Source organism: Globicephala melas, chromosome 18, assembly GCF_963455315.2.
Source record: "Globicephala melas chromosome 18, mGloMel1.2, whole genome shotgun sequence".
NCBI lineage: Eukaryota > Metazoa > Chordata > Mammalia > Artiodactyla > Delphinidae > Globicephala > Globicephala melas.
Window position 1 is genome coordinate 49,279,931 of NC_083331.1, and position 13,022 is coordinate 49,292,952.

The 13,022-nt window shown below is 34.1% G+C and overlaps 1 protein-coding gene across 2 annotated transcripts in view; it reads left to right on the top strand.

The window, feature by feature from the left end:
• UCHL3 (ubiquitin C-terminal hydrolase L3) overlaps positions 1–13,022 on the top strand; it is a 44,125-nt gene that overhangs the window by 10,556 nt on the left and 20,547 nt on the right. For both annotated transcript variants that reach the window (XM_060288077.2, XM_060288078.1), the window contains exons 2-5: positions 747–875; positions 3,710–3,866; positions 4,211–4,296; positions 6,136–6,183. In XM_060288077.2, coding sequence (XP_060144060.1) covers positions 747–875; positions 3,710–3,866; positions 4,211–4,296; positions 6,136–6,183 — 420 coding nt within the window. The remainder of the gene's footprint in view (positions 1–746; positions 876–3,709; positions 3,867–4,210; positions 4,297–6,135; positions 6,184–13,022) is intronic.

Genomic DNA, 13,022 nt, shown 5'->3' on the forward strand with positions numbered 1-13,022 from the left:
TACTTTATTTTTTATATAATTATTTTTTTAATATTTATTTATTATATATTTATTTATTTATTTTGGCTGCACCTGGACTTAGCTGCGGCATGTGGACTCTTAGTTGCGGCATGCGTGCGGGATCTAGTTCCCTGATCAGGGATTGAACCGGGCCCCCTGCATTGGGAGCGCAGAGTCTTACCCGCTGGACCACCAGGGAAGTCCCAGGTTACTTTTTATATCAAGCATTTCCTGGTGTTCCCACAAGTTGCTTGGACTTTTTTGGCCTTATACACTCTTTGTTCATTGATAAAACTTGTGATATCGACCTATCATCTATCTTTAAACCTCAGTCATCATTTTTGATAATTAGGATAGACTATGCTGATTTACTACCAAAATAATTCTTTATGTACTAGAACTTAGATGCATTTCCTTAAAAATCCAATGTTGGGAATGAGTTTAAGATACCAACCAAGCCACTTGTATGTGTTCGGTGAAGTCCTCACTTATTATGTTCAATCCCAAAGTAATGGATTTTGAAAAACCGAGTTTTGCTTAATATGTTGTAAATTTTAAATGTTTGTTAACTGATATAAATAAATTGCTATCTCTTCCTACCTTATTCATGGAAAACCTGCTTGACTTCATTCTTATTGAACATCAGTAATATTTTTACCTTCCATTCCCTTTTATGTATCAGATATACAGTATATACACATTATTTCCCTGTTAACACTAAACTAGTTGTTTCCCCTTTTTACCAGTTTCTCAAACAATTAGGTCTGCATCCTAACTGGCAGTTTGTTGATGTATATGGAATGGATCCTGAACTCCTTAGCATGGTACCAAGACCAGTGTGTGCAGTGTTGCTTCTCTTCCCTATTACAGAAAAGGTAATTGTTAAGTAAGATATAGTTTCCAGTAAATGCAGAATTCTCTTTCAATGTTGAATTAAACCTATGCTGTTGAATTAAACCTATGAATTAAGAACAGATGACTCCCTTCTTGCATAAAATGAGGAAATCTAGACAGTGGGGACATCCTAAAAATCTAGTTTTATTAAAGAGATGTATTTAGATTTTGATTTGTAGATTGACAGAGAAGCCCTGAGTCTTTTAAACTCTGGTAGTTTTTTTTTTTTTTATAAAATATGGTTAGTTTGCCTCAACTGTTTTGATGTGACATTTAACCACAATTTGATGTGTATACTTTAGAACTGTTAAGTACTAGGATATTCTTAAATCTGTCTTAGAAAATATATGAATAAAGAATATTCAAAATTTTAATATATAAAATATGTAAATGTTTTCAATATATACGTAAAGAAATCTTTGTTTTAAGGAGGTAGATGTAACTAATGACATGGGTTACATTATTTTCAGAATAAACTTGATTTGGGTGAGAATCGTTAAGCTTAAATACAATTTAATTGGCAGATTTAGGATATGTTGGGGATTATAAACAGCTATTCTTAGCTCTCTGTATCTAAGTTCAAATCTCCATTTTTCAGGCCTTCTAGAATGATATCTTATAGCCATGTGCATTATGGAGCCATTTTAAAACAGTTTTGAGTCTGTATCTTTCTGATTTTTATTTTTAAACTTAGAAATAATAAGATGAACTCAACATTGTAAAAAATGAAGTAAATGGGAAGATGTGAGGAATGAGTATTTATACTTATATAAGTAGAAAATATAGTGGCATCTGCCACTTTCTGATATCTCTTACAATTTGGTCGGTCCCTATTTCAGCTCATAAGTGACATAATAAAAATCACTCAAAGGATATCTAGTGGATGGTTTAGGAAATATGAAGTGTTTCAATCTTCTAAGTTCTAATTTAGAAACTGATTATGTAGTTGTGAATGGCTTCAGCATACTAATAGCAAAAGAATTGTTACGGGTACATCATTATCTTTTAAATAAAGTCAGTTACAGTGTTTTAAATGTGCTTTACGCTATTAATTTATTTCTCTCTGATATTTTTGTTGTCTTTAATTATGGCAGACCACAGTGAAAACACAGTCACTTTCCTTTTTCCTATACTTGCTCTGAATCATTTTAGGATTTTTTTTCTAAACCTTAAATCTTGAGAAGTTATCAAACTTTTTGATAACTTTATGGTAAGTTTTTGATAACTTCAAACTCTTGCTTTGTCACCAAGGAACATTGATGTTAAGCAACAACAATAACAAACTAAACTCTAGGACTGTACAAAACATTTCAGCCCAAGACCTTACTGTATTGAACTTTTCAGTTTTTATCAGTTGAACTTATATGAATGAATTAATGGTTCAGAATTTATTCTGAAAATATTTACAAATTTAATTTTGGATATATGTATATGTATAACTGGTTCACTTTGCTGTACAGCAGAAACTAACACAACATTGTAAATCAACTATACTCTAATAAAAAATAGTAAAAAATTAAAAAAATAAAAATTTGATTTAGGAGCACATTTATAAAAATTATTTTTTCAGGCACAGGTACGTTTGTTGTTAAAAGCAGTTCCTTAATTATGGGTTTTAAATAGACATCATTTGTTTCTTTTATCACAGGGGTCAGCAGACTTTTTCTGTGAAGGGTCAGCTAGTAAATATTTTCAACTTTGCAGGCCTGATAGTCTCTATTATAACTATTCAACTTTGTCTTTTAGTATGAAAACAGCCATAGACAATACAAAAATAAAACTTTACTTACGAAACCAGGCAGTGGGCCAGGTTTGGCCTGTAGCCTGTGGGCTGTAGTAGGGCTCCCTACTCTATTGGAATCTGAAAATTATAGGAAAACAATAAACAAAACAATAAAATCATCTTCCTACTCTCTTCCTTCTCCTCACTTTTGTTTTTAAATTTATTTAATTAAATAATTTATTTATTTTGGCCACATAGGCTCTTAGTTGTGGCATGCGGGATCTAGTTCCTTGACCAGGGATCGAACCTGGGCCCCCTGCATTGGGAGCACGGAGTCTTACCCACTGGACCACCAGGGAAGTGGAGGAAGTCCCCATCCTCACTCAGTTTTTTAAATATTTATTTTATTCAGGTATAGTTGATTTACAATGTTGTGTTAATTTCTCTCCCCACCCATCTTTTAACCTCATTATTTTTAACGCTTTTTACAATTGGAAAAATGAGGCACAGAGACATTAAGTAACTTGTTGGAGTTGCACAGCTAATAATGGCAGAGCCAGATTGTGGGTTAAGGCAATCAGATGTAGAGCTCACACTTTTGACATTATTGTGCCATATTGTTTTTACAATCAGTTGTTATAGATAATGGTGAATGTTATGAATACCATATACTTATAAATATAGTGTGAATTTTGTTAATATAATATGATGTAACAGTATAGAAATGTGAAAAATAGAAAGTAAAAATCCTCTAGTAATCTCTTATCCCAGATCTCTTATCTCTTATCTGTTAAGTTTTTCTATATCCTTTAACACTTTTCAATGCATATATAAAGTAAATATTTTTAAAACATAAATGAGAATCATATTAATATATACTGGCCTGTAACCACTCTATAATCATGGACAGATTTCTATGTCAGAATATGTAAATCTATTTTATTCTTTTTAAAATGTTTTATAGTATTGCATTCACATATGCCATGTTAACCAAATCCCCATTGATGTATATTTAGAGTTTTTCCATATTTATATTTAAGTCCTTTTTAATATATTATTTTCACATGTAGGCTACTGATTTTTTTTTGATAGTATGAAATATTCAGAACAGAAGAAGAGGAAAAAATAAAATCTCAGGGACAAGATGTTACATCATCAGTATATTTCATGAAGCAAACCATCAGCAATGCCTGTGGAACAATTGGACTAATCCATGCTATTGCCAACAATAAAGACAAGATGCACTTTGGTAAATAATTTTTCATTACTGCTATCTTCCCCCTGCTTAAGTTATAAGTTAACTTACTGAGCAGTAGGTGGTGTTCTAGTTCTTTCTTTCAAAGTATCAAATAAAGCTTTTCCTCCCTTCTTTCTTTTATAATGGGAATGTATATACTGTTAGGGGAAATATTAATACTCCCCAGGTTTAACAAATAGCTTAAGCCCTATCATTTATCCCAATATTCTTATATTCCTAACTTACCAGTAAAAGGGTTTTACCTGAGAAATAGTTAGCATGCTTCTAGTATTTTCATATCTCAGTCTCTTTGAGATAGCAAGGCTTTTCAATTTTATCATCTTTAATATTCTCAGAATCTGGATCCACCTTGAAAAAATTCCTGGAGGAGTCTGCATCAATGAGCCCTGAAGAACGAGCCAGATACCTGGAGAACTATGACGTCGGTACCTTTTTCTGTCTTGATCTCATGTGTGGGCAAAATTCTCTGGGACTGTAGATTCTTTTGGGGGGTTTGTCTTGAAACCGTATATTATGCAATTATGGATTTTTGTTGTATCCATTAAAACAGCCCTTTTGTACTTTTGTAACATTATCTGAAATATCCATAAATGTTGATAAATTGCCACTTCTTTTCTATGTCCAGAGCTGAATGAGAGAAAAAAGGCAATTTGATTTAACAATTTATAAAATATCTTATGATTGACTGTTCCTTACCATTCCCTCCCTATAATAAATATATGCTTGGCAATACCCTGTGTGTCTTTCACTGGGAATTTGGAACAAGGCTGAAGACCAATGGAAAAAACAAAGGTTTAAAGGTAGATGTTAGAATATTCTCTAGCTATTTTATCAGTGTAATATTTTTGCATGTGTGAGGACACAGGCCACATAGTCTAAGACGTTTTAAATGATTGTACCTTTTCATAGAATTTAGATTGGTATTTACATTTTATTCTATTTGAAATCTATTTTTCTTTTGAAGGCTTTTTACCTTTTAATGACATTATTAAGTAGATTGTAAGTTCTTTGAAATTAGAAACAGTATAGTGTACAAATTATTTGGCTAGAACAATGTGTTAGGCAGAGTTTGTGCCCAATAAATCCATTGACTTGATTATGTTGTTTTAGCATTCTAATGTACTTTGATTATTTTAAGTTGTATTTTCTTTAAGAAAACCTGCTGATCTCATAAAACGTCTTTATTTTACATAAAAATAAAATGAACAACATAAAAGTCACCAGTAATTCCACCAATGAGAGGTAGCCACCATTTATATTTTTAATAGGGAATATATAATTGTATGCACAATATTTTAAAACAAAAATTTGATCACACTGTAATATTGTTTTATAACTTGCTTTTTTCACGTAACTTATCACAAACATATTACATACCAGTAAGTATATATTTGACATCATCATTTAATGGCTGCGTAGCTTTCCATAGTGTAGTATTTTATTTAACCAATAAATTATTGTCAGAAATTTAATATATTTCCCTTTTTTTCACCATTTGAAAAAATACTACAAGGTATATCATTGTAGCTAAGTCTTTGCAAATATCATTAGTGATATATAATTATGTACAGTTATATGTAAATATATAAACTCCTAGAAGAGAAATTGCTGGACGAAATAGTTTGCATGTTTTTAAAGCTTTGATACTTATTGCCAAATTGCCATTCATAAAGGTACTTTCAACCGTAGTTTACTTTGACTGTTTCTCTTCATCTTTGTTAATAGTGCCTATTATAAGAGCATTTTTTTTTTTTTTAAGTTCAGGAACCTAAAATCTCTAGCTTCTGTTAAATGCATGCCTTTTGCTCCACATTTCTAAAGTGCTGACTGAAGCTGCATGATTAAGCATAAATACAGCCAGAGCTGCAGAATAGCATGTAACCTGGAGAAACAGATGAGCTAAGCTTCTTCAGTCTCTATCTGTGAGATGCTTACTTTATTCTAGTCTCAGTTGAATAAAGTGTTAAATGTTAGTTCCAGCAATTAAATAAGGTAAATGACTCCCACTTACCCCTGGCAATTACAAATAAGCAGATACTCAGTTTCCTAAGGTTTCAGAGATTTGAGGGTTGGAAAGCACAGCAATTCATTTGCTTACTCAGAAATCATTCTTAAATATTTAGTGTTAAACTGTTCCAAAAATCTCCTCCGATTTGTTTCTTAACAAGGCTTTAGATGTTAAAATTTAGCATTGTTGTTTTCATTTAAAAAGTTGGATATAGTCATTTGTTCCTGTTAATACTTTATATTCTTATTACAGGCCATTCGAGTTACTCATGAGACCAGTGCCCATGAAGGTCAGACTGAGGTATTTCACATTTTTCAAAACTTTTCCTGCCACTTGTAAATTTAACCATAGTTCTATTGTATGACATGTAGTTTTAGAAAATTATTGGGATTTTTTTTCCTTTGAGGGAATTTGCTTACGTAAAAGTAGTCATAAAGTAGCCCAAGAACATGTTTTGACAAACTGTCAATATGCACGTTGATGACAGCCATCTCAGTTTGTCTAGTCATTTAGACAGATTGCAGATTGTGTGCTGTTTGCTTTGGCTAACGGGTGGTCTTCGTGTTCCCCATCAGGTTCCTTTGACTTGCAAGTATTTTGAGAAAAATACCTGCCCTGTAGTAAAGGTAGATAGCCAGTATGGTTTTCAAGATCCTTTATCATGCTCAGCTTCTAGCAAAAAGCTGTAACATTCTCTTTACTCAGGAAATCTGTTCTGGGGCAATGTGATGGTCTTCACCATCTTTACTCTGTTAGCTAGTTATTTCTTCAGATAGGTCACCTCTCCTCTCCTTCTCTTGTCCCTTTTTTCATTCTCTTTTTCATGAGGGATTCCCTCCCTCCATTTCTCCTTTTTCTTCCCTCAAACCTCACCCTCCCACTCTTGGGGGAAGTTTGTCAGAAGGTATTTCAGTCAAAATGAATAGAGTTTAATTAAAATCATTTGGTGTATTTATAACACATTTAAGTGTTAATACCAGAGAATTATAGATTTTCTTCTTTCTTATCCTATGCGTGACTTGGAACCATACTTTTTCATGTACAAAGATGACATTGCCTTTATGCTTTAAAAATACTTGAAAAAGGGCTTCCCTGGTGGCACAGTGGTTGAGAGTCCGCCTGCCGATGCAGGGGACACGGGTTCGTGCCCCGGTCTGGGAAGATCCCACGTGCCGCGGAGCGGCTGGACCCGTGAGCCATGGCCGCTGAGCCTGTGCGTCTGGAGACTGTGCTCCGCAGCGGGAGAGGCTACAACAGTGAGAGGACTGAGTACCACAAAAAAAAAAAACAAAAAAAAAACCTTGAAAAAATACTGATTTAAAAGTATTGAACTTAAATATTCCCACTATCTTCAAAAAAATTTTTTTAAGGAGAAAACAATTTGATACTATGATATAACTGCAGTTTTTCATAGCTCTGACTGGTAACTGTGAATGTTTATAATAAAACCACTTAGGAATTTAAACATTAATTCTCCATGTAATTGTATCATAGTTTCTTGGTTGCTCTCAGGTTCTGCTTTCAGATGTGTGTACCATTGCTTTCTGACTAAGTTTACATAACAGACGCACACACACACAGTGGCATGTCTAAGTGGTTTCAACACCATATTGGAAATGAACGGGATGCTCTGTTTTTTGTATTGCTTTTTACGATCTTGAGCATGTTCTTAATCTTCACTATGTTTTGCTTTTTTTGTTTACAAATTTGTAGTGTTAAAATTAGCAGTGATGGGCTTCCCTGGTGGCGCAGTGGTTGAAAGTCTGCCTGCCGATGCAGGGGACACGGGTTCGTGCCCCGGTCTGGGAAGATCCCACATGCCGCGGAGCGGCTGGGCCCATGAGCCATGGCCGCTGAGCCTGCGCGTCCGGAGCCTGTGCTCCACAACGGGAGAGGCCACAACAGTGAGAGGCCTGTGTACCGAAAAAAAAAAAAAAAAATTAGCAGTGATGGTGAAGATCAGCATGAAATTATTGTAAAATATGAAAACCGTTAATTGTAGTAAAGCAGTTAAATGCTTTAATACCTGTTTACTTAAAAAATTGTCTTTATGGTGCCTCCTCTTGCCTCCCTTTTGGCCTTTATCCAAATTACGGCTTTTAATACCTCCTTTTAGATGATGTTCACATCTCTTCTTTAGACGTAAACTCCTTCCCGCTGTAGACTATTTTATTTTATATGATTCCTACTATTTGCATTTTAGCTATTTGTTTTCATATTCTTTTTCATTTATTTAAGATGTATATTTTTTTAACATCATAACAGCTCTGAAATTAGTGTGTATCTTACAGTTGATTTTGTAATTTACTTGGTGGTATTACTTTCTTTAGTTGTACATAAAATGATGCATCTTAAAACCACTGGTGCCTTAGATTTGCTGAAATGTGGTGTCATGTCTCCCTTACTGTGGCTCTTCGACCTAGCATTGGTGTTCGATTCCTGTGGGTATGCCCCAGAGTATCCAACACCATTCCTTGTGCATAGGCACAACACATAATTATTAATTCACCAGAATTAGCTCAAAACTAACCTTAGTGGTGTAAAAACTACCAAAAAAGACTAAATCTTGGTGTTCTGTAGTCCCCTGAGTAAACCAAACATACTATTAGCCACTGTTCCTCAATAGGGCACTATTAACATTTTGGGATGAGTTCAGCTCTTTGCTGTATGGGCTGTTTTGTGCATTCCAGGGTGGAATATAGATTATTATATTCTAGCCACTGTATGTTAGTGACTCCCAGTCACTGAGAGAACAAAAACCCACACCATACATTTCCAAATTCAGTATCAACCACCTTAAAACTCCTGCACCAGGGACAGGTTTTGCGATCACTTTATTTCTGGCTCATCTACCATCTGTGGACTTAAGAGTCTTTGACATATTATTATCTCCATTGCTCTCTGTATTCCAGCACACTATTTTTTGTCAGTTCCTATGACACACCTCAGTCTTTCCCATTTGTATTTGTTTGGTTTTGCTGCCATAGCAAAATACCACAAACTGGATGACTTAAACAACAGAAATTTATTTTCTCACAGTTCTGGAGGCTAGAAGTCAATATCAGGGTGCCATCAGGGTTGGTTTCTGGTGAGGCCTCTCTTCCTCACTTGTAGACGGGTGTCTTTTCACTGTGTCCTCACATGGCTTTTCTTCTTTGTGCACTTGCAGAGAGAGAGAAGTCTCTAGTGTCTCTTCCTCTTCTTATAAGGACACCAGCCCTGTTGGATTAGGGCCCATCCTTATGACCTCATTTAATCTTAATTACTTTTTAAACGCTCTGTCTCCAAACACAGTCACATTTGGGATTAGGGCTTCAGTATATGAATATTTGGAGAACATTGTTCAGTCCATAGTACCATTTTTGTGCTTTGTAAGGGCCCAGTTCTTGTCCAGGTATACCCTTTCACTTTACATAGTTGGTACCTTCTCATCCTTTAGGTTTCACCTTAAAAGTCATTTTTCAGAGAGGTTTTCTTTCATTACTGTTAAGTAGGGCCACCTCAGTGAATTTTCTGTCATAAAACCCTTTTTATTTTCTTCCGGGCATTTTTTAATCTACAATATGTTTTTTTGTTTGTTTATTCCATTTATTTCATAGAATAGGAGTCCCATGAGGACGTGGGTCTTTTTTGTCATATTTACCTTTAATCCCCAGGACAGTGCTTGGCATTGGACAGTATATAGGCATTTATGAAAAAGTGCATAGTATAAAAGTAAGGAGCACAGGATGTAGGTTTGTATACTGACTCTACTATTTAGTAGCTTAGGCAAGATACTTTCCTTAGCATAAAATGAAAAGAATAGCATCTACCTTATGGGATTGCTGTGAAGATTAATGAGTTAATCATATAAAGTGCTTAAAATAGTGCCTGGTATTTAATGGGCCCTCAGTAAATACTAGGTGGTGATTTTGTTTTACCAGGCTTTCAGAAAAATGAATATGAGTGACAGAGGATGAGCTGAAGCAATAGGGTGAAGCCAGATCACGGGGTGGCTTGAATTTTATAAACGATGGGGAGCCACCAAAGATGGTATGTTTAGCGTTCAGCACATTGAGTTTAAGGTGAGTAATGGGTCATCTGTGTAGACGTTGGATATGGAGTCTAAAGCTCTAGGGCGATATCTGGAGTTCTGTATTTGGTCGGAGAGTAGTTAGAACCTTGAGAATTCTACAGAGGGAGAATAGTGGTGAACCACAGTGAATCCCTGGGGCACATAGGTGCTAAAGGAGTGGGTGGAAGAAGAGGAGCCAGTAATAACAGTGTAATAACAACTGACGTCATTGATACTCTCTGTCAGAACGCTTTCATGGGAATGGAGTAGGCAGGAGCCTTATTGCATGCAGAGACTTGTAGACTAAATGAGAGATCAGTAAGATGAGCCACCAAAACGCAGTAGCCTCTTTAGAAGATTGGCCGTAAATGCGGCGAAAGACTAGTTGTTTACTTGTATGTTCTGAATCCCACCATGATTGTCTGGCCGACTCTGGCTAATCCAGAAATTTGGATGGTAGCCCCACCTCACTTATGCTTCATTAACCTACGCTGGAAGTTTCTGCTTTCATGTTTCACTTAAGTTTGGGAAGATAGAAGAACAACAATGGGATATGAGGAAATTAAATTAAAAGTTTTTTAAAATTGTGAACAAATACAGTGATACAATAATGGAAACAGTATGCAAATCAAACGTAAAGGCAAGAAAAGAAAAATCCAAAAGAATATTTTATTTGCCTTCAGACTCTAGTTTTACTTCATCAATACTTATCTAAAAAGCCATTTCTAAAGTTTGTGATTTGCCCATATTAATTTAGGAGCCAGCCCAGATATGAATAGAGATCTCCTGATGATTTATTGTTTATTTAACTTTTTACAAAAAGAATAAATTTATTATATTGCTCAGGAACCTCCATACAAATTTATAGTAATAATGAAGAATAATAGAAACTGACAATTGTTCTATGTATGTATTAAACAAACATGCCAGTATGGAAAATGTAGCAAAAAATGCTTTTAGTAGTTATGGTTTTTTTTTTTTAACTTCAAATCTTTTTTTAGCTAATTTTAGAACAGTTGAAATCAAACATTTTTGTGGGATTTTTTTCTTAATATTTTATCATGAGTATTTTCTTCATCAAAACCTCTTTATAAATAATTCCTTATGGCACTGTACTCTCATGTGAATGAACCATAATTTACTTTCCAGTAACCTTAACTTTTGATATTTAGATTGTTTTCAGTTTTTCAAGTTAAACGCATAACTTCATTGAATATCTTTGTTTATTCATATATTCATTTTAGGTTCTTTCTTTAAGATCATTTCCTATAGGTAGAATTACCTTGAGTCAAAGGGATGAACATTTTTCAAGTTCTTGTTACATAATATGAAATTATTGTCTGTCTTTCATTTGATTAACCTAGTAATCTGTTTGAGCACCTACTATGCCAGGTATGGTGCTAGCAACTATATATACAGAGATAAATAAGATGCAGTGTGTGTCTTCGAGGATCTCTTACTTCAATGGAGATAGCTTCAAAAATAGCCATTACCGTTGTTGAATTCTATTTTTAAATTTTGGCTTGTTTGATAGAGGGAAATAATGTGGTTGATTGCTAAGACCATTCAAAGATCTGTTGTAAAAGTTTATGAAATGAATTTCAATCATGAAATTAAATTGTAATTAATTTACAAGTGAAATGTGTAATCTGCTTTGGTTAGTGTTGTCCTATAAGAGAAGGTGTTTTTGACTATTGGGAAAGCAGTGGGTAAGTTCTGATTTCAAGTATGTGCTCATGTATATGTATACACAATTTTAAATAAATTGTGTATGTGTGTATGTATATGTATGTGTCTAGTTGGCTTTTCTGGCCCAATCAGTGCAGAATGTCAGTGATGGGGGAGGAAATAGTGTCAAGTTTTATCTTTATTAGTTGTATAAGTATAGTTTGCATGGCTTCATTTTACTCTGAAGTATAGTTTTTCATTATTTTGATTATGTTAGAATTACAAGGAGTTAAGATGCTCTCACATTTATTTTCCTTCTTTAGGGATTTATTTTCTTCTTTCCTTGACTCTGAAAGAAACGAAAGATATTAGGAAGAAACTTAGTTCTTATAGAATGTACAATTTAAGGTCCTGATTGTTTTGGGAGAATCAGATGGGAACTGTAAATGAAACTCAGATGCAAGTAGCATGCATTTTAAGCTGTATAGTCCAGTTTTGTCAAGAAATCTGAAATTGCATCTTTCTGATCTTTCTTTTTGTTTTCCATTTATTTTCCATATCCCATTTTCTCTATTCCATTCCAACAAGATGTAAGGGAAATCCTTTTGGGGCAACTTCATTTTATGTCATTCTTAAAACTGAGAAATGCTCTGGAACTTTCTGTCCTAACTCCTTACACTTTTGCCTTTTTCTCTCCTTCTGCTATCATTTTTTCTGTATATCATTCCCTGAATAGAAGCTGGTTTAAAGCGTATGTGTGGAGTTGAATGGGAGAGCTGAGTTTGAAGGAGGAAGTACAAATTAGAATTAGTCATAGTGGGGGAAATATTATTGAAATGGTTCTTTTTTTGATCCTTTGTTTTCAAGCAGTGATATTGTGTCTCCTTACATGTAATCAGTTCTTCTTTATCTAATATCACTTGAAAATGAATGATGGTTAAATGGATTAAATTAGTTGTTGAAAGGGTCAGAATGTAGTTACTACTCTGTCCTGTTTACACTTTTTTCCCTTTCTTAGGTTAACAAATATTTTGTCCTAAATGAATCAAAATAGTCTGTTTTTTATTCTTTCTGCATCATCTTCTTGTTCTTCTTATTTTCTCCAATATCAGGGTTTTGGAAAAGGAGATATATAACTATTATTATTTTAAAGTAAATTCTTATATTGAACTCATCAGTTGACTCTTCCAGACCTGACTAGATGTAATTCTTCTATCTAAAAATGTCTCCAGCAATAAAAATAGAGTTGAGGTTGTAATGATATTTGAGGATGGTGGATTTTTCTGTTTGTTTTGTTTTAACCACAACTTTCCAAAACAAAGGGTTAAGATTTAAGATTCTTTTCGTTTGTAGTCAATGAGAATCTTATTGGAGCTACTCTCAAATTGTAAAAAAATAATAATAATAATAAAGAATT